This window comes from Oreochromis aureus, linkage group 11, assembly GCF_013358895.1.
Source record: "Oreochromis aureus strain Israel breed Guangdong linkage group 11, ZZ_aureus, whole genome shotgun sequence".
Classification (NCBI taxonomy): domain Eukaryota; kingdom Metazoa; phylum Chordata; class Actinopteri; order Cichliformes; family Cichlidae; genus Oreochromis; species Oreochromis aureus.
The window spans coordinates 18,753,955-18,771,907 of NC_052952.1; the positions used below are offsets into that span (position 1 = coordinate 18,753,955).

The 17,953-nt window shown below is 40.5% G+C and overlaps 2 protein-coding genes across 2 annotated transcripts; both read left to right on the plus strand.

Moving 5' to 3' along the window:
- Positions 1-3,463: 3,463 nt before the first annotated feature.
- Positions 3,464-4,379, plus strand: fabp4b (fatty acid binding protein 4b). Its single transcript, XM_031746233.2, has 4 exons — positions 3,464-3,637; positions 3,739-3,914; positions 4,003-4,104; positions 4,241-4,379. The coding sequence occupies exons 1-4, from the start codon at positions 3,565-3,567 to the stop codon at positions 4,292-4,294; spliced, it is 405 nt and encodes a 134-aa protein (XP_031602093.1). The 5' UTR covers positions 3,464-3,564; the 3' UTR covers positions 4,295-4,379.
- A 2,542-nt stretch (positions 4,380-6,921) lies between these two features.
- LOC116325416 (protein FAM8A1-like) lies at positions 6,922-11,060 on the plus strand. Its single transcript, XM_031746289.2, has 5 exons — positions 6,922-7,485; positions 7,651-7,771; positions 7,887-8,010; positions 8,995-9,134; positions 9,248-11,060. The coding sequence occupies exons 1-5, from the start codon at positions 6,987-6,989 to the stop codon at positions 9,390-9,392; spliced, it is 1,029 nt and encodes a 342-aa protein (XP_031602149.2). The 5' UTR covers positions 6,922-6,986; the 3' UTR covers positions 9,393-11,060.
- The last annotated feature ends 6,893 nt before the right edge of the window (positions 11,061-17,953 follow it).

A 17,953-nucleotide genomic window follows, 5' to 3' on the forward strand; every position in this document is an offset into this window, starting at 1 on the left:
CCCCTAGCAGCCGTGTAAAAAGGCAAAGAGGAGAGGGCACATCGCTTGGGCCGTGTGAGCCGTTCAGCAGATGATCAGGACCTGCTGGGAACCTGACCTAAAGTGATGCCCCCTGTTGGTGCCAAAGGTGTGGCACGCACTGAATGTGGGCTGTACTTGCTTCTCGCTCATCAGGTATTTTACATTTTCATCAAAAAAAGGAGAGAAAATTTAAAAAATGTGCAAAAATCTCTTTTAATTAAGAGGGTTTCTTTACTAGCTATGAATTTATTGTAGCCTTAAGACATATTTTCATTGTCAGAATTTGATGCCTACAGCTGAAAAAAAAAGTTTCCACAAAAATCAGTCACTCAAAGGTTTGGATTCACAGACAAAACTCCCACGAGGGTTTCACTCATTTCTATGTGAGGGAAATTTAGCCCCTATACCTCAGACAAAAGCTTACCTGGAATAAAAAAGACAATTTAGGCTTAAAAGAAGGGAATATGATAGAATGTACACAGAGTAGAAGAAGTCTTCCTTGATGTGGAACATGTCACTACTCTGCTGGACTCTCACGGCACTCAACATGATCAGCTGTGACCCCAGTTTTACCTGCTGCCATATAAAGTTGTCGTTTGGGTTTGAAACCATCCCAGTCAGACTGGCAAACTCCTCCTTGGCCCTGAGGATCCTCTCTCCATTATTCATGAGTCCTCAGGTTGGACCCTGGGAACAAGCTGAACGAGGCCCTGTGTCAATACGAAACACTGGCCGCCACAATGGGCTCTGCCTCCAACTACACTGTTGACAGACACCAACACAAAGGAGCTGAAAGGGGTCCCCCTCCGTTCTCACACACACTGAAGAATGAGTCAGTGTGCTGCCGCTCAGAGCTGTGTTTGTACAGTATATACAGCTTTTGTTCATGGTCACTGTTCTCCCATCAATGGGGGCTGAAGTGTTGATGAAAACCAGAAGGAAGGGACTTCTCTGTGGATGCCAGCGAGAGTTCACGTTCATTAGATGGCCACTGTGCCTGCTGGATGGCACCGGTATGTATGCAGAGAAACCCCAGGTGATGGGACATACTGGGACATTACGTGATGCATCACATCATTACTGTCTGTCACTGAAGTTAATAATGAAGTGATTCCTGGAGACCATGAAATCTAATATTGCAGCCATGTGACAGTCCCATTACAGATTTTCTATCTATAGCATGTATTCATTCCAGCATCGCTGATTTTAATCAATCACAAACTAACGAAATGGCTAAAAGACAAAATTGTTTCTTCTGTGATTTATCCCCAGAGCGAGTTTTTTTCTCCCCTTGACCCACTGATGTTCATTTATTATTTAGCTAAAAGGTTTTTTTCTTCTTTTAATGCATTTTTGTTTTATATTCAGTTAATATAAAAATGTTCTCATACTGTGCTAGGTATCATCTTGAAGCCAAACACTGCCTGATGGCTGTTTTATTCCACTACCAAAACTCACAAGATTCTTCTTTTTTTTTTACGAGTTTATACTTAAGCAACCATTTCATACCTTGCAGGCAGTAACAAATCAGTTTTATGTGATTTCACAACACGCCACTTGTGAAACTATTTAACGATTGGGGGAGGTCATAGGAGAATGAAACAGCAGTCCACTTAGATGTGCCACAGGGCACTCATCTGATCTGAAGCTGTTTTGCTTTGAGCAGCTCCAGTCTGTATCTTAGTCGTTCCCACTTTGATCATCTTCAGACATTTGTCAGTGGCACTCCGGAGTATTAATATCAGCCCAAAATATCCAGTGAAAATTTGAAAACTTAGCTTTCTTTTGTTCTTTGATCAAAAATACTTTATATTAATCACTCTGTACTTTTGTGTAAAATACTGGCCTCCACAGAGGGGGTTAAAAAAAGATAAGTAAATACATATGCTGGGTGAATAATTCCTTGTCTACTAAGAATGAAACACAGAACCTGTACTATACTATACTGGTTGAACTGGGATTAGTTTGCTTCTCTTTTTTGCATTGTCATACCTGACTTTGACATGTGTGGTATTTTGGGTTGCCTTTGCCCAGCGTACTGTAGTCTGCTGCTGAAACCACTAGGGGGCAGTGCATTACAGTACCATCTCTTGTTCACACTGTAAGTACAATACATTGTAACTAACTAATATACACCATCGGCTACAATAATGTGCAAAAGTCTTGAGCCACTCCTTAGTTTTGGAAATTCGGGAACTAGGTGAAGTGATTCACTAAAACGTGCACAAACACACACGGAAATGCAAGTTATTAATTCGATTTCTAGTCATTTCTTTAAATGGTCTTCAGGAACAGTTCTAGAAGGACATTAAAAGATCCTCTTTGGCTGCTGGCTGCCTTTTGTTCTGTTATGTTATGATGATCCCACACTGCCTCACTAATGTCGAGTATGCTTTTACTCTGTGTTTGGGATCACTGTCATACTGAAAAATGAAGCTGTAGCCAATCAGATCCACTGAGAGCATTTCTGATGACGCTTCAGTAAACAGCAGACAGATCAGCTGAAGGTCCAGATGCATCTCTCAGGTCATGTCAGGTCTTTGCAGAATTTTTTTCCTGTTTCTTACTGACTTTCAGATACTGTTCATCTGCTATAGAAAGTTTTTCAGGCCTGTCTGCTTGTCGTACACCATACCCGGATGTGCCACGTTTTTGTGCCAAACACCTTCCTGGTGTAAAATTGTATGTTATGCCGCTCTCTCTCTTTATTTTTTGGAAGACTACTTAAAAAATGACAGGTCTGGCTCCTTGGAAGCAAATTATGAAGTGCCAATGTATGTCGAAACTATATATGAGCAAATAAATGTTGAAAAAAAACCCCCTGACCTTATAAATTTGCCTTATAACTTTCACACAAATTATTCTGTCTTCACTTCTAACACAGACTTAGCCCTTAAGTATTAACTGCTGTTCACATGGCGCCACCTACTGGTTAAAGTCAACATAACTATATACAACTACAAAGTAAAGAATTGTGTAGGAATCTGTTTTCCAACTTAACATTCTGTTGCAGTTGTGGGGAAATTCACTGAAATACAACATGTTATATTAGCAGTTTCACAATAAATCTCTGATAGGATAATTTTAACGTAAAAAAAAGCAAAACCTCTTCTTTTGTACATATAAATAATACTTTTATACACTTAAATGATATTTATTTTTTAGTATTTATTCAGGAGTATTTAGGTGTCTTTTTGCATGAATCATCACATGTCCTGTATATGTTTTGTTAACGCTTTTTAAACCCCTTTTACTTCCGTTTTATTGCTGAAGTCACTAAACCCAGGAGAAGCTACACATTTCACTTCTATCAAACACTTCATCAAAATCAGATGAAATCTGATTTAAAGCCACGCCCCTAATCTGCTGATTTCCAAGGCAACCCCGGCACCTGCTCTTGATTGGTGGGCCCGAATCAAACGACTGCTCAATCAAGCTACAAATAGGCAATTTTCACAGCTTTTCGGTCTCTTCGCCTTTCATCAGCAGAGGATTCAAGTATCTTTTGTCTGCAGCCCAAGCGTCAGCTTCACCTTCACCATCATGGTTGAGCAGTTTGTTGGAACCTGGACTCTTGTTAACAGCGACAAGTTTGATGACTACATGAAAGCAGTCGGTAAGCTTGTTCATTTTGTGTGTGTTTGTTTGATTGAAACGATGCACGCTGTTACCTGTTGTATTTCAACAGTTTTCTAATTGATCCTTCCTGTGTTGCAGGCGTAAATTTCGCCACTCGGCAAATGGGAATCCTTGCAAAGCCTAACGTGGTGATCAACGTGGGTGATGATGGGTTTATTACACTAAAGTCTGTGACTACATTCAAGACCACGGAGTTCAAGTTCAAGCTGAATGAGGAATGCGATGAGGACACTCCTGACGGCAGAGCCACCAAGGTGGGTCATCACAGGTCCAGCCAGTATTTATTTTACACACATTGTAAGGTCTTGCTAAAGCCCCCTCTATAAACTTCCCTAATTTCAGACCACCATGACAATTGAGGATGGCAAACTCGTGCAGAAACAGGCTTGGGATGGGAAGACGACAAGAATTGAGCGAGAAATTCAAGATGGAAAACTAATAGCTGTGAGTAACTGATGCTTTGTCTGTGCCATTAAAGCCGTTTGCTCTTTAAATGCAGTCTCCATGCCTAACATGGCGCTGTTACTGCTCTGCAGCTTTAAGTGAATGAATGTCTGACCTTTGAACCCTGTCTCAACAGAAATGTTACATGGATGATGTTGTTGCAGTGAGGACCTATGAGAAAGCGGCTTAATGCACTCTTTGCGAAGAGTTCCTGTTCCTTCAAGACCGTGCTCTACGGCCAAACATGGCAATAAAGTTTAAACTGTGACACTTCACTCTGTGTGTGACTCTGACTACAAAATCTTGTACTTGTGAAGCATCGTCAGGTGCACATTTATTGACTCTAAAGTGATTCTGGTGCATAGACTTGAATGTCAAATGCTGCTCATCCATGCGATTCAACATCCTTGACCTATTGGGGTTTAAATGATTGACGATGTGTGCAGCTCATGTCCTACTCAAACTCTACAGTGGAGCCAGTTTGTCTCCATTTCTAACACTGCTTTCAAAGCCAGACTAATTCCCTCCAGTTTAACAGATTGCACTTTGAAAGGCATTAATTTTCAATATGGCTGGTTTCTAGTTTTCCGTAGAGAACTACCTCTTGGTGGCTTCATTCCAAGAACTACATTATAGACGGTACCAATGCAGCATGTCAGGCATCCAGATGCCTATCGCTATGCAAGCGAGCATGCTTTACTAAAAATGCTGTGCCAGCTGCACATAATCAGGTCAAAGTTGCGGGTGCAAAATTAAGGCAATATCTCCCTGTATAGCTGCACTAGTATCTTGTGTGATGCTTAACTGACATGACCTGCAGTTACCTTTTCTAGCAAACTGTTTAGATGTAAAACCTTCTAAAGCAAGAAACCTGATTGGCTTAAACACACATCTGATCTTAAAGCTAGAGGGGAAGGGGGTTACAAAGGCCTTTTGTTTAAACAAAGGGAAGGAAATCTCCTAAAATCAGAGTAGCCCTCTTATGACAAGGTGAGAATGCCAAATCCCTGCTTGCAGTTGGAGCAGTGACCTAGTCTTGGTTGCATGGATGCAAAATTCAAGTGAGTGTACATAATTAGTTTTAATTAGGGTCCTTTAGAGCACCACACTGGGGTATAAATCCTCCAAAAGATTTCCAGGCTGTAGTGAATGACTGTGGCTCCAGGTGGTGGTCAAGCAACAATGAGTATTGACTAATGACAAGCTGCTTTGTTTTGTCAAGTGCCACATTATGTAAGATGGTGCCATATGCAAACAAACATTTTTAGGTGCTTTGCCTGCACAAAGAATATGTGTTGTGGAGCATTTACTTATATTTTTATAATGCATGCTCAAATATAAATAATAGAAGGTATGTGGTGAAACTTGAGGTCCTACCAGCTCAAAAAAAAAAACCCTATTGTTGCAGATTAAGCATACTTATGGTGGTGTGTGGGTGCCAGCTTTAAGAAGCACACTTCCTTTGAAATTGCTTTGCTCCCTTAAACACAATGACATGATCAGCTGCTAAATTCTTTTGTTCATTATGAAAGGATGTGGTAGCTGTGTGCACACCAATACTGTAGCAATGATTCCATTTCTGTTTTATTTAAGAAAAGCAGCCTGTTGATTGTGATGGAATAATCTCAGTAACGACAGGTGGTTTCAGGTGCTACAAGGATCTCATTCATCAGCGTGAAGCTGTAAGAAATGACATTATTTTCTGTTACACGATAAATCGTGTGGATTTTAAGCTGGTCTCCAAATCTGATTCCAAAATCTGTGACATTTCGTGAAATGTGAATAAAAACAGAATGCAATGATTTGCAAATCTTGCACACAGAACACATGTCGTATGTATCAGCGGACTCATTTTACTATTTGTTTCATGATGATGATGCTGCAAAATGTTTTCAATTAAAATAACATCTGAATCAGTTCATCAGCAGGACTCTTTTACTGTGAAGCCATGCTGTGGTGATAGATGCAGTATGTGGTTTGGCACTGTCTTGCTGGAAAAGATGTCACCTGGATGGGAGCATATGATGATCTAAAACCTGCAAGTACCTTTCAGCATTGATCATTCCAGTACCATTGGCATTGATGCACCCAATTCCTGCACAGTAGGCTTTTAATATAAGTCCTGATGACAAGCACTCTCTCCTCTTTAGTCCAGAGGACATGGTGTGCATGTTTTCCAAAAAAGTTTTAAATTTTGATGGGTCTGACCACAGAAAAGTTTTCTACCTCCCCTCAGTTCGTTTTAAATTAGCTCTTTCTGGAGAAGATCCAGATTTCTGGATGGCTTCTTTATTGCATCATACATTTGTAACCACCATTTGTGGATGGCAGGGTGAACTTTGTCCACACTTTCATTTTTAATAAAACAGATGTTTATGATATTTGCAAATCAATGCATTCTGCTTTTATTTTACACACACAACTTTTTTGGAACTAGGCTTGTATTTGCAGTCATCTTATGTAGTCTCATGTATTCATGTAGTTAATCTCATAAGTGCTATAACAATGTGATAATTACAGATGCAGTTATCCGAGAAAATCCAGAAGTAAGTTCTGGAAATCTTTTGCTGCCGTACTTTAATTTGAATATTAAATCATGTGAACTCGAAGACCCCAAATGTCTCAATATCACTGCAACTTCTACCTCGCAGATATGCTGCACCCTTGTGGTTGATTCCCGTAATAGCAGGCAACTATTGGGCGGCACCACTACATCCTGCTAGGTGGAGAGGGGAGGAGGGGAAACAGTTTACCGTGAATTCTAAATAGAGAATTTTTTTTTTTTTTTAAATTGAAAAATATTATTCAATTTATTTTAATCCATAACATCTCATATCTTTACAATATCTCTATCTTTTCAAGTATTTATTTTCTTCGTCCAGATGACGTTACGTGACGCAACGCCATCAAACATGGCTGACAAAGAAAACAGAAGTATGGATGTCGATAAGAGAAAGAATAAACCTTGTGGTAGTCTAGTCAAGCCGTTAGCTGACGAAGTTACCCAAAGAAAAGACAACCGGGGCAGCACTGAAGGCGAGAAGGACGCCGAAGAAAGCCGTGCCACGACACAATACTGCGAGAAACTACAGGCATGGATGTGGCAGTACTACAGTGGGTATGTGAACTGGCAAAGCTGGCTAGCAGCGTCAGCCATGTCCTACCCTTACTGTTTACAGCCACCTAACGGGACTTCGACCGTTCTTGATATCAACTCCCAGCACTGGCATAACAATCCGTTTGGTCTTCCGTTGTCTCCTTACCCACCCGCGGCTGGCTCCTCGAGCGGCCGTGCAGGCGAAGCCATCGTCGGGGCAGCAGTACCCGCTCAGCCGCAGCAGCAGCAGCAGGCGAGGGAGAATGGAAATGCACCGAGACCAGGTAAAAGTTGCTACAGACTGTATAACCACATCCGATTTTTCCAAACTCCAAGGGTCGCTACATTTGAGGGTTATGATGACCCTCTGGCACTGAGCGCCTTTAACAAAATTGGAAGGCAGTCCGGCGTCCCTTAATAAAACAAACTTCTTTGCTTCTTTTCTCCAGGCCGAGAGTACAGTATTCCCTCTCCTCTCCAAAGACTAATGGCTGAGATGGTGGATTTCTTCATATTGTTTTTCATCAAAGCAACTATAATCATCAGTATTATGCACCTTAGTGGAATCAAGTGAGTTTGTGTAGTTTATGTTTTTTAAATTTATTTATTTTTATCCCTTTAAGAAGGAGACTCGTAGTCAGACTAAGACATTCTTTAAACCTGTATCGTTTCATTCACTTTTCAGAGATGTTTCCAAGTTCGCCATGCATTTTATAGTGGAGGAAATCGATGAAGACACATCGATGGAGGAGCTGCAGAAAATGATGCTTGTTGCTCTTGTGTATCGGATATTAGTTTGTTTTTATGAGGTGAGTGGACATGGAGAAGTTTAATGCTGTTATCTGGAGTCTTGACAGGGATGTTGGTCTTAAGGGTAAAGTTATTAAGGGGGCTGCTAGGGGAACCAGAGGCTGTCGTACTCCTAAGTATACATTACTCTGTGTGTAATTACGTCTTCCAACAAACTGATGTGTTCTCGTAATCTTAGAGCGTCTCCATTAAAAGGGGCAGGTGCCGGTTTGTCAGTGCTATAACACACAAAAACCTACATAAACATGTTTATTCATTCCTGATTTTGTCACAGTCACTTACTGTCAGCTGATTAGACATGCAACCCTCCTGTCTTTGGACAGCTGCCACTAAGCCAGCTAAACAACAGCAACACCTGGTTATAAGCTAAGATTATGCCAGCTAATGTTAGGCTCAATTTTCCTAAAAGTTACACTTTCGCTCTGATAAACAGTTTGATTACACATCTCACATCATATGAGGGTCTGTTTGGTAAGTGTCCGAGTCCAACAATGTCACATTTACTTCAGTGAATGTTTCACTAACTCCAACTAACAGCAGCTAATGGAGGCTAACAGCAGCTAGCAGAGGCAAAAACAGCAATGCTTATGGCTAGAAAAGTGTGAGATGTCAACCCACCTCAGTGTCGCTGTCGTCAGTCAAAAGTGAGCTTCGCTGACTCATTGACTCTTACCGGAGTCCTTTATCAAAGTTTTACAGCCTCCTCCAGCATAAATGGACAACGACACCAGCATATCTACAGCTTATCAACAGCTTAGGTAGCAGACTGAAAGCTTCCACTCACTACAGACGAACAGCAGCCAGAGTTGTTTGTTCTACCGTGGCCACCGTACTTAGGGTTAAGCACTTAAGGAAGAAGACAGAACTCAGTCGACTGAAATTTGCTGACATCTAGCAGAGATATTTTACACACCGTAACTTGTTAAATCGTTTGTGGGAAATGTATTTTATGTTCGATAGCTGATACACCTTTCTCTTTTTAGATCATATGCATTTGGGGAGCAGGAGGAGCCACTCCTGGAAAGTTTCTCATTGGACTCAGAGTCGTGACATGTGACTCATCGGTTCTGGTTCAGCCTAACAGGGTTCTTGTCGTGCCAGCAACTAATGTCTCACTTTCGGCGTGAGTTTCTTTCTTTTTTTTTTTTTTTTTTAAAGATTATCTATCAGAAGCCACAGCGTGCATGCAAACAGCCTCACATCACATAACGGTACTGTTTCTGTCTCCCTCTACAGATCGACTGTTCGAGCCCTGAATAAGAACTTTTCCATTGCCTTCTTCTTCCCAGCCTTCATCACGCTTCTGTTCTTCCAGCACAACAGGACTGTGTATGATATGGTAGCTGGTACAATTGTTGTCAAGCGATCCAGGGCCAGATGATGCTGCACAGAAGAATGGCCCCACAATAACTCTGAACAGGCACTGAGTGACAATTTGTTTTCTTTTTAAAAATATAATGTCGACTGAACTCAGACACCTCCCTTTCAAGGTATTGTCAGAGCACAAGAGAATCGAGATGGTTGCACTGAGTTTGAGACACGCCAATATGAACGGTTTCAATTTGGATTTGTTCTGTTTCTGACACACACACTGTATTTCTGCATGTATGTCTACATGCTGCTTTCGGAATCAGGTCCTGTGCAAGGAAAAAAAAATGATGGTATCTGCTAACTTTTTATTGACAGAAGGTTTGCTTCCTTTTTAAAATTGTATTTCAGGATTAAGGGTGACTGTCTTGTATAACTCAGTATTTCAAATTTCAGTAGGCAAGGAAACCAGAGAAGACAGGATTTTATTTAAAAGAACAGCCAGAATATGAAGATTAAAGAGCCCTCTTCTTGCACCTTTTTTTCTGTTTAACCACTTCCCACTTTTTTAAATAATATTTAAAATCATAATAATTATAATATATAATAACATTTTGCACTGCTCACATGATTCGGTATGAAAGGCAACAAGTCCTTTAATTAATCAATCACTTTGTCATTTGTTCTTACTTAAAATGATCTCTAACGCATGTGAACATTTCCCCTTCTAAGGAGGAGCAGAGTCTAGGAGAAAGATGTGTAGTTGGCATTAACATACGCAGCTGTTGACAGTGACACGAGTGTGAGTCAGATCACCTAATTTTGCTTTGAATCATTTACTTTTCAATTGCAGTTTGACAAGGCAGATGGGGAGTGCTAAATTGTTAAACAAGTGCTCATGTCATTTTTCCAAGCGTTTATTTTCTGGTCATTTCCTGGGGGATGTGAGTTGTGATTGGCTGAGGTCTACTGGGGCAAATTTTATTTATTTATTTTTAAAAAAAAGCTTGAAGACAGACCTGGGAGAAGGTGCAAGACTCTAGTTTCCTTTCCATCTGCTTGAGTTATTATGCAGTTTTTTCTAAAAACATTTTGCCTGCAACAGATTTAAGTTGCTAATCCTGCATTAATGAGATTACGCCATCAAGTATGTCTTTGTATTAAATACTTACCCTCAGACCTGTATGCTCAGACTTTAAATTTTTGAACATTGCTCACAGTGGGAATTGTTAATGATAATGTGTGATTATTATTGCTTTGTGATAGCTGATTGCAGTATTATCATTAGCACTAAAATTTGGGAGAAATGAAAGCAGAGGAGTAACAAATGGAAAAACACCACATGGATGGATAGATGATACCACAACAGGCAAAATGCCCTATGATCTGTGCAAAGGTGATTGAAGCTGCCGTGGAATCATAACCCATTAAGATCTTATGATGATCCCTACTAATTGGCCTAATTTAATAACAGATGGCATTGTCAAGTGTTTACACATTTAATTATGAAAGCTTATAGAGGAAATGTACTGTGACAATTTCTGCTATAAAAAATGCATTAATGGACATTTTCTACTCCAGTTTCCTTGATCAAAGACACTGTTAAGCATTTTCTTCTGTGTGCTAAAGTACCAAAAATGCCTGCTAGATGTGCTGTGATGAAATCTGCTGTGTAACTTGATGACAATCTGTAAATGGGCCGACTTCAGTCGTGAGAGGATTACACTGTGTAAAAATGGCAGCTCACTGATCCTATTTTTCTTATTAATAAGACTTTGGCTCTACCTGTTGTACATCTGTTGGTCTTGCAGACATCAGGCTTCTGCCTGTTGTGATGAATCACGGAGATCACTGCACTGTAACATGCCTACATTTGTCTCTGTGTGATTTTCATTCATCCTCGCCGAGAACCAATCGCTGTGTGCCCGTGACATGAATCAATCCGACTCTAACAGCAGCTTGACTCAGCTTGTTTTTGAGACATTTCTCCCATGCTTAGACTTTTCTGGCATGTCACATGTACTCCGAGGGGACTGTGGAAGCGCCAAGTGTTGGCAACTGTTGACATGGTGATTGTGTTAGGCCCACTAAGTGGCAGTTTCAGCTGACAGCCACAGATGGTACTCCCAGATTACAGAGCGACTCCCCGCCCCCCCCTCACATGCGGCTGCCATGCATCATGCCATAGGGAATAGAAAAATGTAGCTTATTGTTGTGAAGAAAGTGTGGGCAGACACTGCCCACGAGTATCACTGTGCTATATTCTGATGAGTGAGTGTAGCTCGGTTTGGAGTTGAGGCGTTTTTTTGTAATTGATTTTATTATTGACATCTTCTGGCTCGCATCCAAAAGGGAGTGCAAGAGACAGATTTTAGGAACGCTCAAGGGGACATTTATCCCTGTAGTTAATGACCAATTTTTGTGTTTAACTTCTTAATATTTTACAAAACCTCTCAGCTGCCGAAGTAAATGAAGACCTTGCAATCGCTTGTAGTTAGAAACACTCCTGGCATTAGTATGTAAATCCCACTGATGATCGCCTACATTTCCATAAATGGAAATGTGGCACTAAGCATGGAAGTGCTGGAAGAGATTCCTCATGTAGCCTTGTAAAAATAAATTAAAATATCCATTTTTAAAACATGAAGGGAAATGATGGAGGTGAGCTGGGTGCAAAAATGTATCACTCATAGTACATTTATGTTGTCATGCCCAGCTTCAGAAATCTACTTCCTACCTGTCACATGGCATCCCATACGTTATCAAGCTGATGTGTCCAGCCTGAGTTCCTGCCAGTCTTTCTGGCTCTTTTAACAAGGAAGTCATGTACAGGCTCACAGCTTTCTCAGACAGCCATGTGTCTGTGTCTGAACAAAGCCATGTACAAGCCAGAAGGAATGAAGTAAACAGTCTGGGCTCAACTGGACTAAAATATTCCCTAAGTTTGTGTCCTTACACTCATTATTTGCTCATTAGATCCTCCGCAATGGCAGGTGGTGCTGCTGCTCTTCACACACAGACAACAGCAGCAGGCTCCAGGTGTTTTGAAGTCGTGGAAAGGTGCTGTGGGCTGAAATACTGCTCTCTGCTGATGCTTTTTCCTCTCTGGTGTGTCTGTGCCTGTTGGTATTCCTCTCAAGTGGCATCAGTAATTACAGGCTGGCTGGGTTCTGCCTGAGTGGAAAGGGCTGTTGATGAAGAGGAGACCTGTTGACTGGGGAGGGAGATAAGTGACTGCTCTAACGCTAGGGATGTCATAAGGCAACACATATTTTATGGGCACATTCACACACATAAAAACTTTTGCTGGCTCCTAATGTCGCTACCTACATGGACAGAATTTATTCAGCTGTGCAGATCAGTTCTTATCTAATGGCTGCTTAATCCTATGTTTTGGCAAAAAGAAAAGGGATTTCTGGGGAAACAAATAAGGGTTGTCTAATATAAAATGTCTATTTTTGATGGGCTATAATGGAAAATAGTTATTAGTTATTGGAAAAAGAGCTTTCTAACCTCTGTGGGATTTACTTGGCTAATTAACGTTAAATCAAATGCACACACTGGCTATTAACTGCTCGTTAATGCAAATATCTAATTAGCCAATCACATGGCAGCATCTCAGTGTATTTAGGCATTCATATCTGGGTGTTACGAAACTGCTGATCTACTGGGATTTTCCCACGCAACCATCTCTAGGGTTTACTGATAGTGGACTGAAAAAGAGGAAAATATACAGCAAGTGGGCAAAAATAGTAACTCAAATAACCACTCATTACAACCAAGGTATGCAGAAGAACAGCACTGGAATAATGAGGCTACATTTTATACAGGCTCACCAAAATTGGATAATAGAAGCTTGGAAAAGGCGCTGGTCTGATGTGACTCGAATTCTGCTGCGACATTTGAATGGTGGATTCAGAATTTGGCATAAACATCATGAAAGCATGACCTGCCTTGTGTGTGCAGGTCAGGCTGATGGTGGTGGTATTAGGATGTTTTCTTGGCACACTTTAGGCCCCTTAGTACCAACTGAGCATTATTTAAACACCACAACCTACCTGAATATTGTTGCTGACCATCTCCATCCCTTTACAACCACAGTCTGCCCATCTTTGTAAAGATCATTGTAGGGTCTTTACCTTACCTTAGAGTGCTTTGAGGCAACTGTTGTTGTGATTTGGCACTATATAAATAAAATGGAATTGAACTGAACTGAATCTTCTTCACAGTAGTAGCAACACGTACCTAATCGCATTAAAACCATCAAATAATCTGTAGGTCACTTTTTGTGGCGCCTGTGATTGGACTGGGATAATTTAATTTAGTGGTCGAGTCGTTGCCCTGGGCTGTTTTTACAGAGAGGTTTGGGGATTGAACAATTGAATTTTTAAGCTTTTTCAAAGCAGGTTGTTATTTTTATTATATGTCTTACCTTGAAGTACATGTAGTTGCCACCTCTATCCAGTCCTTGTAGTTATTTTAGACAACTGTAATAACAGTGACACTGCAATCAGTGGTCCTTTGCTCAAAAGAAGAGGGGTTTGAATATTATTATTTCTTTGTTTGTATTGGAATTTTAATGACATTGGCTCAATAACTTACATACAGTCGATTAGTCTGATCAGCAGTTTACTATTTGGGGTTATTTCCTTTTACAATTCCAATAAATGAACAATTAAATGGCTTTCTAGGATAGTTGAAGAATAAGAATGAGTATGATGTGAACTCATTTTCCAGAATAGTACATTGCCTGTGCAGGAGCTCATTTTCCTGTTATAAAAATAGACGTGAATATGAGGCGCGTACAAACTCAAGATGAGTGATGTAAAAGCATACAGAGAGACTGTGAGTGTGTGCATTGAAATGAAGCAGTACAGCATTCATACCATTTTCTGTGACATAACAGCAGGTTTCTGGGTTTGTGTTTCTGAATACAGTAGATTTCTCCTCTAGGCAGTGAGTGGCTTGAGTTGTCAAGACAACCATGGATACTGCAGAGAAATTCAGCCTTTTCTTTCTTTCTTAGATTATGGTGGGGTAGAGCAAAATCAGATGTAAACTCCTTCATGTTTGGTGAGAAACTGAAGGGTAAAAAAATCTGTCTGTCTCGCTGGTATCATTTAGAAAGCCACTTGTCTTTTTGTGGCTTACTTGTGACTTCAGTTTCCTTTATCTCAAGAGAGTGTATCTTGGTTACACGTCAGCAATTCATTGGGTTAGATAAAATGCTAAAACAGTTGCTAAATATAATTAGAATAAAAAGAAGAGCGTGTACAGTCATGTGAAAAAGTAATTTTTGTATGTCACAATGTTTTGGCCATAATGCACAGCATATCAGCACAAACACCTCATACTAACTGTTAAGCACGGTAGTGGTGGGATAATGATTTTGGTTTGTTTTGCAACCACAGGACTCTCTTCTAGAGTCAAATGTGAGGCCGTCTGTCCTAAAGCTAAAGTAAAGCTTGGCAGAATTTGGATCATGCAACAAAAGGACAGTGATCCCAAGTGCAGCGAATCTACGAGGGAATAGCTGAAAAAGAAAAGAATCGAGGTGAGGCAATCGCCCAGTCAAAGTCCAGACCTCGAAATGCTGAAGTGGAACATTAAGAGAGGTGTGCAATAAACAACAGCATGCCCACAAACCTCAATGAACTGAAACACTGTACAGAAAAATGGGCCAAAATTCCTCTGCAATGATGTGAGAGACTGATAGTCATACCGAAACTGCTGGGACGCCCACTCCCGCAAAAGGTCCGATTAGAAGCTACTGAATCATGTGGGGTACACACGACTGCACAGAGTGCTGCAAAAACTTTCTTTTTCACATGACTGTAGCTGGGCTTTAAGTTAGTTAGATGAGCATAATCTGCAGCTTTTTTGACTAAATGTGTTTATTAAACCAACTCTTTAGTTCAAAAGGGGTCATGAATATTTCTTTATACTAAATCCTTGTATAATTGCATTAGTGGTATAAATTTGATGTTTTACAGCTCTGTCTGTATAACTCTATGCATCTAAATTATTTTGGTGAAATTAATGATCACTTTCTTTGCAACCCAGTGTAAACTGGGTACTGTTTGTCACTCTAGCATGAGTCTCGGGTTATGTCAGTGTAATTTTTATGCTTATAAACATACACACAAAACAGTGTAGGGCAACACAAAAATTAAATGTTGAGAGTTGTACATTGCTTTAATCTGATTCTGTGTTTATACCATTTGCTCATATTGGGATTTGCTGGATGACATAAGCCAGTTTTTTTTTTTTTTTTTGCTTGCCAGCAGTTTCACTGCAATCTACTCATTTGTTCATGTGTATTATTGGAAGTATGTTTTGTAAATAGGAAAGAGACGAATGGCAACATACTGAAGTATCTATCCAGCTCTGAGCTACAGCTCAAGAGTCACAGAGGCTGATGAACTGCTCCCTGCTGTGTGAGTTCGGTAATGAGCCTACAGTCCAGTATGGCGGGAGGAGCTGGCAGTCTGTCACTGGGGTCACTGAGGTCACTTCAGTCGATGATCGATTTCTTGACATGAATATTCAAATAGCTTTGACTCTGTCGTAGTGCTAAATACAAGAAGATGGTGTTATTAGGGGAGGTTATTACTCATTACTCTTTCCTGTCTTGGCTCACAAACCACCCAGCAAAACACTTGCGAATGTCTTCAGAAACTGCGATTAAAAGGCCAACATTAACTTTACTTCCTGGCTCCACAGAGCGCTTATTTATTTATTTATTCACAATTTGGTGTCTTTCTGATTCATTTGGTTCGTGTGTTTGAACGAACCCCACTGAGCTCCTGCAGTGGCTGTATTCCTCCTCCACAAATCACTCCCACCCAATCCTTTAGTTGCCTAAACTATGTTCTGGAGATGTGCGTAAGCAGTGGCTTGCTATTTTCAGCTGAATGAAAAGAGTCTTGGCACTTGGACTCAGGATGAAATCTGTTTTGTTCTGCTGAATTTGGCTCCCACCACATGCACAGTATCTACATGAAACAGAGTTAAAGAACTCAGTTTAATTGTGTCCTGCAGTAAAACCACAACCATCTGACTGAGAGGAATGACTTTTAGAGTAATGTTTCGTCGCCATGGGAATCTGTCATATATAACGATGGCAAAAATAAACACATTTTGACAGAATGCATTTGTTTGATGTCTGTTGAAAATGTTAATGCTAATCTTTCTGATCTTTCTGATGTAACAGGTTGATTAAAAGGTTGTCTACTCCTCCACATCAAGCATCAGCTGCTTAAACTATGATTCATTTTGAGCTCTTGTGTTTTGTAGGGAAAACCTTCAGACCCTGAATCAACAAAACATTTCCTGACTTAGTATTTTAAAGCACAAAATGACAAACACATATGCACCATGGCTCATTTTTTTCATAGGAACATAACCATTTCCTAAAATCTACAACTGACCTTGACACTATGAAAACTTTTAAACAAACAGGACACTTTTTTCACCGGTTTATTTTTTTAAAATGTATTTATTTTTTACAAAGACCCAGGGTAACATTTTTTTTTAACATTTCATTGCTTCATCCTCTCGCTTACACGTCATTCCTTTCATCTTTAGATACCCAAGGACTCTGTTCAAGGTCACTGTGAGCACAACAATTGCTCTATTGTAATTAAACCTCCACTCCTGTGATAATCTCTCACAGAAGCCCAAAGTGTACAATATCCCCTGTTCAAAACAGTGAAAACTGAGTCGATTTAATATTCGCACACCTCTCACGAGAGCACGCAGGACCCAAAACAAGAGGACGGGTCGGTATCGCCTGCCTCGTGGACCTGCTGTCCCTTTTTGCTCTTTTCATTAACTGCTAAATTCACTGGCTTTCAATAGGCTCTTTCAGCATGTCATGCTACACCACCACTGAGCTACAGCCACGTTGCCACCCATCTTTCTTAATGGGGACTGGAGACTGTGGAGCTGCCTTGTTGCCATGGCAGCAAGCACTTTCACATTCTCCCCACATAGAGTGGAGTATGCATGTTGTCCTTCCAAACTGGAGCGCGCCACAGCAGAGACAGGTCTGCTCTCAGACAGGACTGAGCCAGGGTTATTTACCTCCCGCTCTGATACCAACTGCCCTCCTAATCCCACCACCCACACTCCACTTTCCATTCTCTTCATTACTTATGCATAGCATTTCCCTGTGGCTGCTCTCTCACAGAGAAGTTTGCTCCAACAGGTGCTTTTTAAAATATTTCTTAAAGCTTGCTTGTTATTTTTCACAAGGGTGTAGCAGTGAAGTGGGACTAGTCTATTGGGGACTAGGAACTTATCTATTGTTTAGATGTTGTGGAGGAGCCTTAAAATGACATAAAAAGTCAAGTTTTAACTGCATTTTCCCTCATCTTAGTAAAGATAATGTTAAGAATAATACATCAGTAGCCCTTTGAGTGACTGGTAATCTTCCCAGGGTGTTCCTGGCATTATACACCTCGTATCTGTAGCTGGCTTTAGCTCCCCTACAACCCTCTAAAAGATAAGAAGGTCCATGGGTGAATAAATCAGGTTTGTATTATTAATAGTTTATTTATTTCATGTTACTAATATATCTCTCCAACAATAAAAGGTAATCAGACAAACATGGTAAATCCTGGAATTAGAGGA